At 42.4% G+C, this 15,751-nt stretch overlaps 1 protein-coding gene across 2 annotated transcripts in view; it reads right to left on the bottom strand.

The window, feature by feature from the left end:
* The window catches only part of parvb (parvin, beta), a 68,726-nt gene extending 54,081 nt beyond the window's left edge, over nucleotides 1-14,645 (bottom strand). The window contains exon 1 of one of the 2 annotated variants that reach the window (XM_063058110.1): nucleotides 14,401-14,645. In XM_063058110.1, coding sequence (XP_062914180.1) covers nucleotides 14,401-14,518 — 118 coding nt within the window. In that variant the 5' untranslated portion in view covers nucleotides 14,519-14,645. Of the gene's footprint in view, nucleotides 1-704; nucleotides 819-14,400 lie in introns of those variants that run through there. The other variant, XM_063058112.1, reaches the window with a different exon arrangement.
* Nucleotides 14,646-15,751: the final 1,106 nt, after the last annotated feature.

The raw sequence follows: 15,751 nt of genomic DNA on the forward strand, positions 1-15,751 counted from the left end.
ACAATGTGAGATGTGCAAGGGCAACTAGTCACAGTAAACTTATGAAAACATCTTAATTTTTAAACAAAATCCATATATATTTCAACTAATTAAAAACAGTCAATGAACAAAGAACACAGTGTGGGACTAAACATACTTCTCTTTTTCAGAATACAGTATTTCAACTTCAGTTTAAAGTATTATGAAAGTTCAAATTAAAGTGTCATTCAACCCAGTCAATCAAATTCATCCACAAAGCATCCACAGTAAAATAAATACTGGATTCAATCAACAAAATAACAATGGAGAGTTATTACAAATCTTTCAATATATATTGAAGAAATTTAAATCTGCATTGCCTCTTTATGCTGCATTATGAGAATAAGTCCAGAGGACTTCTTTATACATATAACCTGTGAATTAGGACTTTGAGTAAATTGTTTGGACCCTTGATGCTGCTCCCACATTCAGTGAGATCTGGGCTGACAGGGCAACTTCAACTCCATATTCCTATCTACACCCAGTAAACCTGCACAATTCTATCATGCTCACTGCTTGAACAAAAATGTTGAAAGTAGCCAAGCACAAGAAACAGAAAAAATCTAGCAAATATAACACATCTAACCTATAAAATGAGTTTCCTCCCCAAATAGTACTGTGTAACAAACAAATATAACTCAAGTCAAGTTGCTGAAACTGATCATTCAGATTATTGGCTTACTTACTTTTAAGGGTCTGTCTTCAATACAGTGGCAACTATTTAAAATGGAACTGCTAGTAGGACAATAACAAGCTTCTGTTTCCCCTTTTTGCTGCCGTACACTGAATGAAAGTGCACATTACTGTCAGGCATTCTATAAGTAAGTATTCTTTGCATATCTGGACAAACACAAGGGGTTTACCAAAATAAACAGAAGCCAGCAGTGAGATAAATGAAACAGCATAAAATAAGGAAGACGACTACAATGATAGAAAATGAAATTTGCCTTAAAAGGTTACTGAGGAAACAGATTAACTCTAATCTATGCCTATCATTCTATAACACTTTTGAAAGAAAATCTAAAAACAGCTTTAACTTCATGTAGTGAAATAGCCAAAAACATGTCTCATGAGCTGAAAGGATTCAGGAATTATGAAAGCATGTGAATATAGCCAATATTAATTCAAACAAGAACCAGTCTTTAGAAAATAAAACTTAGACACAATTTAACTTCAGCTGATGCCTATGATTATTGAAGCCAATCACTGGGCACAGAACATTCTGATTCTGTCTGATTGAAACAAAGCAGAGGAAGACAACAGATGAATGTTTACAAGCACAAGAGATTCAGTGGATGTTGGAAATTTTGAGCAACACAAAAAAAATGATGAAGGGACTCAGCAAGTCAGACATCATTTATGGAGGGAAATAAACAGTCGATGTTTCAGTAAGAAACCCTTCATCAGGACTGGAAAGGAACGGGGCAGGAGCAAGAATAAGGTGACGGGGGAGGGAAATGAGTATAGCCCTCACCCCAATTCCTTTCTCTCAGTTCCTCCTCTCTGCTGTAACAGTTCTCAGGATGAGGCTTTACTTTCTAAGACATCTCTGGTCTCTTTTTTTTCAAATAATGGGGTTTCTCTTCCACTACCATCGATGCTGTTCTCACTGTATCACCTTCATTTCCAGCACATCTCCCCTCACGCCATCTGCCACAGGAACTTGTCTGCTTCTGTGCTGTAATTGTTTTACATTTTATGGTTTAGATGGTGTGTTAATATACAGCAAATGGAACAGCATGGTTTGTCCTGTGTGCAGTATTTGCAATATTTGCAAATTATATAAACAAAGTAAAATTCTTGAAGAAAAATCAAGGACACATGGAGGTAGACACCACTGAATGATCATTTGGGTGAATCAAGTTCTAAAGTGTCATTGAGTAAGTTTCACTTTACAGTAGTGAGAGCAAGATCCAATAAAAACAGCAAATCTCATTGTGAGTGAGATTTACTTGATCCAATAAAAAAAAGTGAGATTTAAGCAGAGCAGCCATTGTTGGACTGGGTAGAGTTAGAATAGAGAACTGTAGCTTTGGCTCGAGTAGTTTCAGCAAGGAGGCAGAGGTGCATAGCAGGAAAGAACAGTTAAGAGTTTTTCTTTAATTACATATAGTACTAGTTTTATATAACAAAAAGGATAGCAAATTTCAAAATTTAAAATAAAATAGGGATGCAGAATCAGGTGATGTGTTGTAGCTGCATGATGTGGTAGCTGGTGGACTCCATTGCATTGCCTAGTGACCACATCTGCAGCAGGCGCTGGAAGCTCGAGGGGACTCGGGATCAGAGTTAATGACCTGGAATCTGAGCTTCAAAACACTGTGATGCATCAGGGAGGGGGAAGAGTTAGGAGTTCCAGGAGGCAGTCTCACCTACGAGATTAATTACTTCAAATGTTGTCTGTAACTAGGGACAAGAGGGTGTGATTGGAAGTGAGGCAGATAGGGGAATCCAGGAGGAGGTGCTGGAGGAACCTCACCACTTGAGCTTGCCCAACTTGTCTAAGATGGTTGCTCCATGTGAGGTTGACAGTGGGAACTGTCAGAAGGATGAGCAACTGAACTGTGGCATCATGGTTCAGGGAGTCATTCAAGAAGGGGAAGAGAAGAGAAAGGTAGTTAGAATTAGGGGTAATATAGTCAGGGGAGTAGATACAATTCTCTGTCACAAGGATTGGGAATCCCGAAGGCAGTAATGTCTGCCAGGTGTCCAGGCTTGGGACAGTTCATCTGACCTGCAGAGGAATGTCCCCTCCAAATTAGGAGGGGAAAAAATCCAGAGTCATGGTCCATGTGGGTACCAACAATGTAGAAAGAAACAAGAAAAGAGGTTCTGCTGAGGGAATTTGAACAACTAGAGACTACATTAAAAATGCAGAAATAAAAAGGTAGTAATCTCTGGATTGTTACCCGAGCCACGTGCAAATTCACACAGTGCTAATGACATCAGAGAGCTAAATATGTGGCTCAAAGGTTGCTGTGGCAGAAATTTGTGGGACATTGGCACCAGTACTGGGGAAGGGGGGAACTGTTCTGATGGGATGGGCTCCACCTGAAACATGCTTGGACCAGAGTGCTTATGAATCACATACCTAGGGCTGAGAACAGGGCTTTAAACTAAATAGTCAGGGGATTCGTCAGGGGTGGAAAAGTATGGATAAAGTAAAAGGGAAAGAGAGGTTACAAAAGATTCCAGAATAAAGATAAAAACAAAAAGTTTAGAAAGGGATAAGAATATAATATCCTGTAACATGGAGACAAAATTGAGAAGGATGGGGCCAGCTGGTGGCGCAACGACATCGGCGCCGCACCCGGGGGAGCAGAGGTTCCCGGGTTCGAATCCAGTCGGGTCTGATCCCGAATACGCTTTCCATCCGTGCCGGGTTGAGTGTCGAGATCGCAATTCGACCTCGTAAAACAAAGGGAAAAGTACTGTGAAAATGTCTGTGTGAGGAGTGGTGCGTCTCACAGTCTCTCTCTCTCGCTCTGCACCTTGTAAAAAGCCATGAAAAAGACACCATCACGGATGCACACACAGACGCACACCCGCACAGACTCGCATGCACACAAGCACACGCCAAAAAAAATTGAAAAGGATGAATACAAGACTGAAGAATTTGTCATATTTAAATTCACACATTATACGAAATAAGGTAAATGATTTTGTAGCGAGTTAGAAATTAGCAGGAATGACGTTGTAGACATCATTGAGCAGTGGTTCAAAGACAATCACATTTGCAAGCTTAACATCTGAGAATACACATTGCATCAAAAGGACAGGCAAGATGGCTCTGTTGATAAAAAGTGAAATCAAATCCTTAAAAAGAAGTGACATAGGATCAGAAGATATAGAATCCTTATGGGTAGAGTACAGAAAGTGCAATGGTAAAGAAACCCTGATGGGAGTTACATACAGGCTTCTGAAACAGTAGCCAGAATGCGTGGTACAAATTACAAAGAGAGATATTTAAAAGCATGCAAAAAGAGCAACATTATGATGGTCATTAGAGATTTCAATACGCAGGTAGATTGGGAAAATCAGGTTGGTGCTGATCCCAAGAGAGGGAGTTTGTAGAATGCCTAAGAGATGGATTTTTAGAGCAGCTTGTGGTTGGGCCCATGACGGAAAAGGCAATTCTGGATTGGGTGTTTTGTAATGAACCATATTTGGTTAGGGAGCTTAAAGCAAAGGAACCCTTATGATGTTCAGATCATAATATTATAGAATTTATCATGAGGTTTGAGGGGCAGAAGCTAAAATCAGATGTATCGGTATTATAATGAAATAAAGGGAATTACAGAGGCATGAAAGAGGAGTTGGCCAAAATTGATCTGAAGGGTATACTAGCAGAGATGACAACAAAGCAGCAATGGGTGGAATTTCTGGGAGTAAATCAAAAGGTGCAGGATAGAAGAAGCAGTGTTTTAAAGGGAGCATGAGGACGTGGCTGACAGGGAAATCAAAGACATCATAAAAGCAAAAGAAAGGGCATACAATATAGCAAAAAATAGTGGGAAACTAGCGGGTTGGAAAGCTTTTAAAAATCAACAAAAGGCAACTGAAAAAGCAATAAGCGGAAAGATGTGATATGAAGGTAAGCTAGCCAATAATATAAGGCAGAGCTGAGGAGGGATAATGGCACCTAACAGAACTCCTTTGCTTGCATCTTCAGAAACAGCTCTATTTCTATCTTTAATATCTTTATTTTTCCCTTTCAAGGTTCTTTTGAAGACCCTGACTTGGAGTTACACACAGGTTTCAGTTCTTTGCGGAAATGGGACCCATTCTCGGGGTTCCACGACTGGCCGTTATCCGACATACCAAGGGTTTAGCCTGAGAGTCTCGAACGTGTTGAAAAGCTTAAGATCTCGGAGCTCTGGAGATGGACGGATCGAGGGTCAGTTTCAAGGCAGAAGACTCGTGTGTTGTCAGGGAGGCCGGAAAATCTTTCACTGTGGGCCCGAAGACCCAAGGTCTTTGCGATCTTCGGACACAGAGCTCGAAAAAAGCGACAAAACAGGCTTTTAACATCATAAACCAGCGGGTTGTTGTTGTCTCCCGCTCGCTGTGAAAATGGGGGACATCTCCCTTTCCCTTGCCAGGGAGAGAGGGAACCTGTGGTTTGTCGAATGTCTGATGAAATGCAAAGCCTTTGGGGTAATTTTGGTCTGTGTCTTTGCTATTGCTTAGCATACGCTTGGGCTTGGTGACGGTATGGATGCGCTTTTTTTTGCTAGTGGGGGGAGGGGGGATCTTTGCTTGCTGCCACTTACATATGGGAGGGGGGAAGTGGGGGAGGGGACTTTGTGGTTCTCACACTTAATTGTCATTCATTCTTTGGGGCACTTCTCTGTTTTTGTGGATGTTTGTGAAGAAAAAGCATTTCAGGATGTATATTGTATACATTTCTCTGACATTAAATTCGACCTTTGAACCTTTGAAAAGAGGATACCAAAAGTTTTTTCAGTGAAAGAGAAGCTAGAGTGGATATTAGACTGCTGAGAATTGGCACTGAAGAGATAGTAATGGGGTACAATGAAATAGCAGACAAATTCAATAAGTATTTTGTGTCAGTTTTTGCAGTGGAAAACTCCAGCAAAATGCCAAAAATTCACAAGGGTCAGGGGCCAGAAGTGAGTGCAGTCACTACTATTAAGGAGAAGGTGCTTGTGAAGCTGAAATATCTCACAATAGACAAATCACATGGACCAGATGTACTACACCTCAGGGCTCTGAAAGATGCAGCTGAAGAGATTATATTGGCATTAATAGTGATCTTTCAAGAATTACTAGATTCTGAAATGATTCCAGAGAACTGGAAAATTGCAAAAGCCACTCCTCTCTTTAAGAAGGGAGTGAGGGAGGCAAAAGACAGGAGATTATAGGCTAGTTAGCCTGGCAAGATATTAAGAGTTCATTATTAAGGATGAGCTTTCAGGGTATTTGGAGACATGTGATAAAATAGGCCAGTCAACATGGTTTATTTCAGGATAAATCTTGCCTGACAAATCTATTGGATTTCTCTGAGAAACTAAGAGGTAGGATAGACGAAGGAGAATCAGTGTATGTTGTTTACTTGGATCTTTAGAAGGCTTTGACAAGGTGCCACACGAGGCTGCTAAGCAAGATAAGGGCACGTGGTAAGAAACTAGCATGGACAGAACATTGGCTGACTGGCAGGAAGCAAAGAGTAGAATTAAATGGCACCTTTTCTGGTTGGCCAGCAGTGATGTGGTGTTCCGCAGAATCAGGGTTGGGATTGCTTCTTTTCATATTATATGTCAATGATTTGGATGGCAGAACTGATGGCTCTGTGGCCAAGTTTGCAAATGATACAAAGAAAGGTGGAGGCAATGTTGAAAGAGCAGGGAGTCTGCAGAGGACTTGGACAGATCTGGAGAATGGGCAAAGAAGCGGCAGACAGAATACAGTGTAGGGAAGTGTACGGTCATGCACCTTGGTAGAAGATATAAAGGCATAGACTATTTTCTAAACATAGAGCAAATTCAAATATTGGTGGTACAAAGGGACTTGGGCGTCTTATTGCAGGATTCCATAAAGGTAATTTTCAGGTTGAGTCAGTAGTGAGGAAGGCAAATGCAATGTTAGCATTCATTTTGAGAAGACTAGAATAAAAAAGCAAAGACCTAATGCTGAGGCTTTCTAAGGCATTGATCAGGTTGCACTTCAAGTATTGGGAGCAGTTTTGGCTGCATATTTAAAAAGGAATGTGCTGGCATTGGAGAGGGTCCAGAGAAGGTTCATAAGAATGATCCCAGGAATGGGATCATTCTTGTGAATGGTTAATGTATGAGGAGTGTTTGATGGCTCTGGACCTGTACTCACTGGAGTTTAGAAGAATAAGGGGCGACCTCACTGAATATTGAAAGGCCTAGCTAGAGTAGGCATTGAGAGCATGCTTCCAATAGTGGTGGGGTGGGGGGGAGGGGGGGGAGAAGAGTCTAGGACCAGAGGGTACAGCCTCAGAATATAAGTATGTCCCTTTAGAATAGAGGTGAGAAGGAATTTCTTTATCTAGAAGGTGCTGAATCAGTGAAATTCATTGCTACAGATGGCTGTGGAGGCTAAGTAATTTGTTACATTTAAACCGAAGCTTGATAAGTTCTTGATTAGTAAGGGCGAAGTTTATAGGGAGAGGGCAGAGAAATGTGCTTGAGAGGGATAGTAAATCAGCCATGATTGAATAGCAGAGCAGACTCAAAGGGCCAAATGACCTAATTCTGCTCCTATGTCTTATAGTCTAAAAAAAAATCATCTGGAATTAAAGACCTCTATACATATGAACAGTATGTTAAGTAAACTGTTTTTAAAAGCATTTGTAAAGTAGTTATAAGTACAATTACCTATTTTAAAAGTTATTACTATGATTTCTGAGCTTTATTCCACTTCTACTTTTTCAGTTCAAATTTCAGAATTACACTGACAGCAATATACCACAGAAGCAGTCCTTTTGTCTCTCTTGGTCTGTACCAACAATAAGCACTATTTTTGCTAATCCTGTACTAAATCCTGTTTTATTCTCCCCACATTCCAATTACGTCCACCCAGACTCTACACTCAACCACATTAAGATAACTTAGAGTCTCAAATTAATCTACCAACTCCTAAGTATTTGGAGTAAAGTGACACAGCTAGCTGAAGCCCACAGTCACAGACAGAGCATGCAATCTCTGTAAACTCAACATTCAATCGGGGATAAAGCCCGAGACAGTGACTCTGTGAGGCAGCAGTTCCCCTGTGCCAGAGAGAAGGTAAGGGTCACCTACCCTTTGCAACCTGCTAAACAGGAACAAAAATCACATAGTCACTCAAACTCAACATGCAAGAGATTGCACAATAGCTGAAAAATTTAACATCTATATTTTTAAAAATCCACTCATATCCTCTTGGCATCTCAAAGTATCTAACTGATGAATTATTTGGAAACATGAGTACCATTGTGTGTTGAAAGAAGATAACCAACTTGCACACACCAAGTTCCACAAAAAGCAAATAACATTAATCATCACAATATAGTCTATTTTAATTGTTCTTGGTTAAAGGCCTTGTATAGTTCCTCTATCAATGCAGAAGTTTGACATAAAATGATGAACTAGATATCAGAATTGTTTTTCCCCAAATTATGACTCATTTACCATGTATTTATAATATGTCCAATAATTATTTTTAAAACAACTATGTAGGATTTATATGAAGTTTCAATGAAACATGGACTTCTTATCGGGTGCAAGAATGATTAAATCATTTGCATTACAATACTGAGAGCATTAACTGCTAATCCAAAATCAGAATCAAATTAATTTTCACTGACCTGACTTGAAGGTTATTGTTTTATGGCAGCAGTACAGTATAAAGACATACAAATCTATAAAATTACAAAAATAAATAAATACTCTGTGCCAAAAAAAGGAATAGCTAGCTAGTGTTCATGGACCATTCGGAAATCTGAGGGCCTAAGGAAAGGTGTTTCTAAATCATTGAGATTAAGGCTACGTCCACACTAGACAGGATAAATCTGTAACTGAAGCTTTTTCTCTTCGTTTTGACCCTCTGTCCACACTGAAATGGCGTTTTCCTCCCCCGAAAATGGAGCTTTTCTAAAACGCTCTCCAGAGTGTTTAAATCTGAAAAACACCGGTTGGGCGTTGTAGTGTGTACAGGGTAACTGGAGGTTTTAAAAAACCTGTCGTCCCTTTCATTGGTGAAGAGACTATGGCTGTAGGAAATGTTTCCAGGGTGACCCCTCTGTGGGAATGGGGAAGATGTTGGTGGGGCCACCCAGGGGTCTGTGTGTCCATATGTGTAGCTGTTGTAGTGGCTGTGTGGCTGGTATTGTGGCGGTGAAAAGTACTGGGGAGGAGCCATCATATTCCTCATCATTGCAAATGTCTCTGCAACAGAGTTAGTCAGTTTTTCAATGTTCGTCGTCAGCCAGGTCATACTGTCCGTGAACTCCCTGTTGGTTCCCTCCATACACTCCAATATTTGTTTTTTTAGTTTTAAGTCCTCCTGTGCAAGAGCCAACAGCTGTCCGTTGTTTGGCAATTTCCTTTTAAGTTTTTCTAGTCTGTAACTGGACAAACATGCACTAAGTATACCGTTTCCTCTTTGCTTGTTTTCTGTAGATGTGTCCTGATGCCCAGTAAGAGGAGATTCGCCCAAATACCCATTTTAATGTGGACGGAAGTATTTTCAAAAACACCTGGTGTGGACGCCTATCGTTTTTACGTGAAACCGGCATTTTAAAAATTATCCGGTCTAGTGTGGACGTAGCCTTAGACTTCAGGCTCGTGTATCTCCTCCCTGACGGTTTCTTAAGGCACTACCTGTTGAAGATGTGCTCAAGGGCGGGAAGATCGTGGCCATGATGGAGTTGGCTCGGTCTCCATCCCTCCACAGCTACATGCAACCCTGTGCATTCAAGGCTTCATACCAGGCTATGATGCAACCAGTCAGAATACTCTCCGGCATACATCTATAAAAATTTGCAAGCCTTTGGTGACATACTAAATCTCCTCAAACTCCAAACAAAGAAGAGCCATTGGCATGACTGCATCCACGTGTTCGGGCTAGGCAAGATCCTCTGAGTTGCTGATGCCCAAGTACTTGAAGCTGCTCACCCTTTCCACCATCAACAAGAACTGCTGTGCGTTCTCTCAACTTTGTCTTGCCTAAACCACAATCAGATCTTTGGTTTTGCTGATGTTGTGTACCTGTGTACCACATTATTGTTGCAACTCCATTCAGCAAGTCAATCTATCACACTCCTGCAAGCCCCCTCATCTACCTACAGGAGTACAGTAGTGGTATCATTGGCAAATTGATGGATGGTATCTTAGCTGTGCTTAGCCATACAGTTCTGAGTGTAGAGACAGTAGAAGAGGCTTAGGCTCAGTACACACCCTCGAGAAACACCTGTCTTATTAGACAGTGAGGAGGAGACATTATTAAATCCACACTGACTGAGGTCTCCTCCTAAGGGAGTTGCAGATCCAGTTACAGAGCGCAGTACAGATTTTCAGGTTTTGAAGCTCGATTATTGGTCCTGAATGCTGAACTGCAGTTGATAAAACAGCAGTCCGACATTAATCCTGTAGTTGTCCAGGTGCTCCAAAGCAAAGTTGAAAGCTAGTCAATTCCTACAGTTTCAATTCTAAAGATCAGTAGCCTCAAGCAATTACATTGTTTGTACCTCCATAGATACTGCCAGACCTGCAGGGTATTTCCAGCATTTCTTGTTTTATTTTCAGGATAGAAGTCCCTTTTCTATAAAAAAAATGCCAAATCCTTTCTCAAAATGCAGCCACTAAAAGTATTTTTCAGTAGTCAGATACAAAATAGGATCTAAATAGATCCCGAATCAAACAAAAATTAACAGACACTTAAAACAATTTGGATCTGATTAAACTTGCAAAGTAAAAATCTTAAGTATGAACAATTCACAAACTGGACTCAAACTAAAAAGGACTAATGCATTTTCTTCAAGAAATTAAGAAGCTCTTCAAATGCAAACTAAAATGGGCATTTCAAAACTGTTAATTCCAACTTTAAAATCACAGTTGAAAGCTGAAAAAAAAACAGCAGACCCCATATTAAAGGAGGCAAAATTGCTTTGGAACTGAACATAAGAAACTGGAAAGGGTCATTCAGCCCTTTGAGTCTTCTCCACTAAGATCACAGCTAACATTAAATCTTAATACCATTTTCCTGCTGTATTCCCATATCCCTTTAATATCCACAAACTGATTAATCAATGATCGAGCCTCCACAGCTGTCAGGGTAAAAAATTTTCAAAAGACACACCACCTTGTATGTGAAGGCATCTCTCCTCATCTCAGAGACATAAGCAATTGCAGTTGCTGAAAAGTGGAGTGAAAAAAAACTCAGCAGAGTGGAAAAAATACTCTGTAGGTCAGTACAGCAAACTGGACAATCACGTTTCAAGTCTAAACCCTTCACCTGGACTGAAAGACGAGAGGCAGCCAGAATAGAGAGGTTGGAAGGGGCTGGCAAGCAGCAAGTGTATCCAGCTGAGAATGGATGATAGGCAGATGGAAAAGGGAAGCGTGGAGATACAGGCTGAGTACCCCTTATCTGAAATTCCAATATCAGAAAACCTCCGAAATCCAAATTTTTCTGAGCGCTGATATGATGTCACAAATGGAAAATTCCACAATACACTGGGAAGGTTCACTCACAACGTGCTGGAGGAACTCAGCAGGTCGGGCAGCATCCGTGGAAAAGATTGGTCGACGTTTTGGGCCGGAACCCTTTGTCAGGACTGTAGGGGGAAGGGGCAGAGGCCCTATAAAAGAAGGTGGGGGGAGGGTGGGAAGGAGAAGGCTGGTAGGTTCCAGGTGAAAAACCAGTAAGGGGAAAGATCAAGGGGTGGGGGAGGGGAAGCAGGGAGGTGATAGGCAGGAAAGGTGAAGAAAGAATAGGGGAAAACACAATGGGTAGTAGAAGGAGGCAGAACCAAGACAGAGGTGGTAGGCAGCTGGGGGAGGGGGCAGAGTGACATAGGGATAGGGGAAGGGAGGGGGAGAGAATTACTGGAAGTTGGAGAATTCTATGTTCATACCAAGGGGCTGAAGACTACCTAACAGTATATGAGGTGTTGCTCCTCCATCCTGAATTTAGCCTTATCATGGCACTGGGAAGGTTCTGTAGGTGTCTGTGTACCATAGATAGTTTTGAGAAATGACCTCATATATGTAATGAACAAATGTTAATGAAAAATAGAAAACACTCCATAAAGCGAAAAAATGAAGATTTCAATCATGTTTTGAAAGAATTCATCAGCATCAGAGGGAACACATGCCACTTACTGGTATGCTGATCATAAAACAAGCCAAGATCTATCATGACAAACTGAAAATTGAAGATAATTGCGAATATTCAGCAGGCTGGTTGCAGAAAGTTAAGAAAACGCATGACATTAAATTGTTTAATGCGTCCGCTGATCACAAAAGTCTTGTACCAGAACAAGTCTATGATGCAGATAGTTTTTATACCTTACATAAAACCTAAGAAAAAGTAAAATACAAATTCAGTGTACTGTAAACTTTTAATTAAAACATGGAATTGCAGGTGGAGACTGAAAGCCTGAAATTGTCTGTTGTTGTTCAATATCTGATCAGGTATTCTCCGAATGTTGTTTTTATTACCTTGCGCACATTATATTTTCATGATATTAATGGCACGTAATTTTTCTTTACTGTTAAGTAATGTGTGATGAACAAGTGCAAAACAAAGACTGCTTACTGGTAGCACATAAATTCAGCATAGAAAACTATGGCCAGTCTGAGCTATCTTATTATATATTCCAAAATCATTTAAAAAAATCTGATATCCAAAAAATTTCTGGCCCTAAATATTTCAGATAAGGAGTACTCAAGCTATAGCAACAGGGGCTAGGAGGTGATAGGTACAGGGCTGCAGATAGATGAGGAATCGGATGGGAATGAAAGGTGGAGCATAGAACTAACTAGGGAATATGGGAAGGCAGATGGGCACCATGGGGGAAGGGAAAGACTGGGATAAAGTGAGAGTGATAGCCTGATGGATTGTATGGAGGAGGGGGAAAATGTTGACCAGATGACTGAGTTGGGTGGGTGTTGGAGGAACTGGATAGATCAGGAGAGAGGAACAGGACAGGAGAAAGCAGATTACCTGAAATTGGAGAATTCGCTGTTTATGCCATCAGCCTGTCATCTACCCATGTGGAATATGGCAGTGGAGGAAGCCATGGATAGACAGATCAGTTTTGGAAGTTGTGGACAGACATAGTGTGGAAATGGAGAGGGGAATTAGGATTGTTTGCAACCAGGACTTATTTCCACTTTTCCCTCTCCATCTGCCACTCACCCTTCCTCACCCAGATCCACCAAATAAGAGATTCCCAGAGCTTCACCCCTTCTTCTTTTTATACTGGCCATCTCACCTCTATCCTTCAGTGCAGACAAAGGGTCTGCAAGCGAAATCATTGACTGCAACACACACAAAATGCTGGAGGAACTCAGCAGGCCAGGCAGTATCTATGGAAAAAAAAATGTAGTCGACAATTTCTATGTTCTATATTCGACATTTCAGGCCAAGACCCCTCGGCAGGACTGGAGAAAGAAAAGCTGAGGAGTAGATTTAAAAGGTGAGGGAGGGGAGAGGGCAACACAAGGTGATTGGTGAAACCGGAAGGGAGAGGGATGAAGTAAAGTGCTGGGAAGTTGACTGGTGAAAGAGATACAGGGCTGGAGAAGGGGGAGTCAGACAGGAGAGAACAGAAGGCCATGGAAGAAAGTGGGAAGGAGAACCAGGGGGAGGTGATGGGCAGGCAAGCAGGTATGGTGAGAGACAGAAAAGAGGATGGGGAATGGTGTGGTGTAGTGTCGTGTAGGGTGGGGTGGGGAACATTACCAGAAGTTTGAGAAATCAATGTTCATGCCATCTGGTTGGAGGTTACAGATGTTGGAGGTAAGATGTTGCTCATCCAACACGAGTGCGGCCTCGTCGCCCACCCCCTCCCCCCTTCACTGCAATCTTTCACATCAAGTCTATTTGGCAGTGCCAGGGTCACTATGGATATGGTGGGCCGGTTCCCAGAGCAGACTGTCCAAACCATCTGGCAGAATGCCTCATCACCACATCTCACCAACAAGCACCAAGACCCTCGCTTGGCTGGCAGTGAAAGGAGTCTGGCAGTCAGATCCTTCCTGTACAGACAACTGTCAGCCCCATCGCACGCTGCAGTCGGAACGGCTGAGGTGAGAACGGGACGGTCACCACCTTTTTGCGGATTGAATTTACAAAAATGGAAACGATGCAAGGTTCCGTGTCCGGATCCATCCTCAGCAAAAGCCTAACAGAGAAGACACTGATCTCAGAGCTATTCCCAAGGACACATACTGAGACAGAAAATTATCAATTTAGTGAAAGACGACATTTCTCTACCCGAAACTTGTTGGTCTTCTGGTACAATGAGATGTCCATAAGTGAACGCTGCAGATTGGCACACTCCAGGCTACAGGAGTGCGTACTGAGGGATGTACTTCAGCTCGATGCAGCTAATACTAAAGGTCAGTGAGAAAGGCCACAACACAGGCTCCTTCCGCTACCGCACAAGGGCGAGCGGCTTTGGTGAAGAAGTCACTCCAAAAATGAAAGGAGTACCACCCCAGTGAGTCACATAAGTGCAATGGGGCTACGTTTATTTTTTGTTAAAGGGTTTACACCACTGAATGTAACGCCCATGAATATATATGCTTTTGCATTTCTTTCTTCTTTTGCGAATATTTTGTGAATTTAAAAAAAACGAGAATTGAGGCAGAAGGCTGACCTCCCCACACCCGGTCCAGCACAACCTACCTTCTCGGGCCTTTTTCCTTCTCGCCAGTGTCCCTCCCAGCTTTCCCAGAAATGACTCGTCCTTTTTCATCCTACTCGTTTGCTGGATACTCGGCGATCGGACCGGCGTGGTGGCCATTGCCTCTCACTGTGATACACAGCTCTCCGCGGTCTCCAGGAAACGGAGCCGGCGACCGTCCGCACAACAGGATGCGGCTGACCGCTCGGTCACCCTCCCGCAACAGCGACGCCCGCACAACAGGATGCGGCTGACCGCCCGCTGCTGCTCGTTACCGCGATGAAGGAGAACATTAGGTCCATTCTCCAGATGTCGAACAATAAGTACGAACAGCTTTGCTCATGCTGTTTCTCTATGGTTCTATTTTGTACCTCTCGTGATTCTATCCGACTCCTTGCGTCCACTTTCTATTCTAAATCCTAACCATTGGAGCAATTACATCTGGGAGGGATTAGGAGGCTGGGAAGGGAGGGCAGATATCTCAGTGGGCTACACTTGATTAAAGGGATAGGGGGAAGGGAATTATAAACTAGAATTTTGAAAGAACAAGGCTAGGCTTTGTTTAATAAGAAGTCAACACCAATCATCAACAACATAGATGATAAAAGGGCTGAGTGTAAATTAGAATAACAGCAACACACATCAAAGTTGCTGGTGAATGCAGCAGGCCAGGCAGCATCTGTAGGAAGAGGTGCAGTCGACGTTTCAGGCCAAGACCCTTCGACAGGCCTAACTGAAGGAAGAGTGAGTAAGGGATTTGAAAGTTGGAGGGGGAAGGGGAGATCCAAAATGATAGGAGAAGACAGGGGGGGAGGGATAGAGCCAAGAGCTGGACAGGTGATAGGCAAAAGGGGATACGAGAGGATCATGGGACAGGAGGTCCGGGAAGAAAGACAAGGAGTGGGGGTGGGGACCCAGAGGATGGGCAAGAGGTATATTCAGAGGGACAGAGGGAGAAAAAGAAGAGTGAGAGAAAGAATGTGTGCCTATTATATATTGGCGAGATCCGACGCAGACTGGGAGACCGCTTTGCTGAACATCTACGCTCTGTCCGCCAGAGAAAGCAGGATCTCCCAGTGGCCACACATTTTAATTCCATATCCCATTCCCATTCTGACATGTCTATCCACGGCCTCCTCTACTGTAAAGATGAAGCCACACTCAGATTGGAGGAACAACACCTTATATTCCGTCTGGGTAGCCTCCAACCTGATGGCATGAACATCGACTTCTCTAACTTCCGCTAAGGCCCCACCTCCCCCTCGTACCCCATCTGTTACTTATTTTTATGCACATTCTTTCTCTCACTCTCCTTTTTCTCCCTCTGTCCCTCTGAATATACCTCTTGCCCAT

Source organism: Mobula hypostoma, chromosome 9, assembly GCF_963921235.1.
Source record: "Mobula hypostoma chromosome 9, sMobHyp1.1, whole genome shotgun sequence".
NCBI lineage: Eukaryota > Metazoa > Chordata > Chondrichthyes > Myliobatiformes > Myliobatidae > Mobula > Mobula hypostoma.